Source organism: Eimeria mitis, genomic scaffold, assembly GCF_000499745.2.
Source record: "Eimeria mitis Houghton genomic scaffold, Emh_scaff2110, whole genome shotgun sequence".
NCBI lineage: Eukaryota > Apicomplexa > Conoidasida > Eucoccidiorida > Eimeriidae > Eimeria > Eimeria mitis.
The window spans coordinates 7,572-9,539 of NW_013570435.1; the positions used below are offsets into that span (position 1 = coordinate 7,572).

The following is a 1,968-nucleotide window of genomic DNA, read 5'->3' on the forward strand; positions in this document are numbered from 1 at the left end:
TGTTATATATATATAAGTATTGATTTATATCAATATATTATGTATATACATGCATAAAAACACAAATAGGAGCACATGCATGCCTATGTAAACCCCTGAACGCTCACGTCGTTTCGATGAAATATATATATCTATATTACATATATATGCATATATATGCATATATATTTATATAAAGGTTTTAATTTATGTGAATTTGCATGCAAAGAAGGAAGAAATATGCTCATCCTTCTCTCCCTTCTGTCCGTGTATGGGGGGCTGAATGAGTGTCAGTTGCATGTTTACTACAGCGCCAGAAAAGGGGTTTAATTGTTGTTATTATTTAAAAACAAACAAACAAACAAAACAAATAAATCAAGAAGGAAGAAGACCCCTCTTCCTCAGCACAGCCAGCTCATATGCAGGATGTGTTGGTGGCTGTGTAGGTGGAATTGGGGTGTATGTACACCTGGAGATGTTGTAGTTGCGGTCTGAATCCATTCCTCTTATATCTCCACAATTTAAAAAAGGAACCAAAACACCAACCACCTCTTCAGCCCACAGACAAGATAGATCCTTGCTGCTGCATTTTGCTGCTGTTTCTGCTGTTGGTGTTGCTGCAGTTGCTGCTGCTGTTGCTGCCGTTTCTGTTGCTACGGTTGTTTCTGTTTCTGTTTTTATTTTTTCATCTGTTTCTATGTTTATATGTGAGTTGTTTTGGGGTTGAATAGGCAGCTGTAGGGAAGGGGAGAANTTTCATCTGTTTCTATGTTTATATGTGAGTTGTTTTGGGGTTGAATAGGCAGCTGTAGGGAAGGGGAGAACCCCCTGCATACTACAAATGCCTCTATGCTGCTGCTTCTGGATGCAGCCGGCTTACAGCAGCGTACATCAGCAAACAAACTCATGAGCTGCATATACAGCAGAGGTGTTTGTTCTCCTCTGAATACCTTACAAACAAATACACCCCCAGGCCTCAATACAGCAGCAGCAGTACCAACAGCAGCAAGAAGAAGCTGCATCTGTGTAAACTCATCAATATCCCTCATTCCTGTAACATCTGGGGCTCCATCACAAACCACCAAGTCTGCTGGTTTATTCTCAAAAAAAGAAAGAATTGCTGCACAAGTAGATGCATGCGTTATATCCCCTTGCAGTGTATATACACCCGGAATAGGCGCCAACTCCTGCAAATCCACAGCCACAATCATAGGGGGAGCAGGAGGGGAAATATATGAAACTGATGCTGCAGCAGATGCANCAAATCCACAGCCACAATCATAGGGGGAGCAGGAGGGGAAATATATGAAACTGATGCTGCAGCAGATGCACATTCTGCTGCTGCTGCTGCTGCTGTTGCTGATGATGATGATGGTGGTGGTGGCGGTGCGGATGATGATGGAGCTATGCTGCTGCTGCTCGGGCTAGTGGCCGTCGCAGTACTCCCGACAACCTGCTGCTGCTGTTGTTGTTGTTGCTGCTGCTGCTGCTGCTGCTGCTGCTGCTGCTGCTGGTATTTGTTGTATTCTTGAAGCTTTAATTCATAGTTTCGCCACAAACGACGCCTGAGGACTTGCGTCCAGCTGCCGGGTGCAGCGCAGAGATCAACAGCTCTGTGTGGGTAATCCCACACAGAAAGTGTGCGGAAACAATTTGAATTTGTTTCTTCTTTGTTTGAATATGAATCATTGTTGTTTTTGTTGTTTTTGTTGTTGTTGTTTCGGCTGCTGCTGTCGCTGCTGGTTTCCTCTGCTTCTTTCTCAGCTGCAGGAGCCATACAAGAAGGCCAGTTGCCTTCATAAGAAGAGCAATCTTCTTCGCCTTCAGAGAGAGAAGAATCTGAACAGTCTGTGGCCTCGTTGGTGTTCAAATCCACGAGAGAAGGCGGAGATAAGAAATGGAGTTCATCGTCTAATTGCAGAAGTTTATAAGCAGAACGAGCCCGAAAACCTTCTTCTTTTGCTCTTCTGTAATATATATCGCGGCGAT

At 43.8% G+C, this 1,968-nt stretch overlaps 1 protein-coding gene across 1 annotated transcript; it reads right to left on the bottom strand.

The window, feature by feature from the left end:
• Positions 1–1,186: 1,186 nt before the first annotated feature.
• Positions 1,187–1,756, bottom strand: EMH_0048770 (uncharacterized protein; the record flags this gene model as incomplete). Its single annotated transcript, XM_013496447.1, is given in 2 exon segments — positions 1,187–1,237; positions 1,241–1,756. Coding segments are annotated over 2 exon segments (567 nt in total).
• Positions 1,757–1,968: the final 212 nt, after the last annotated feature.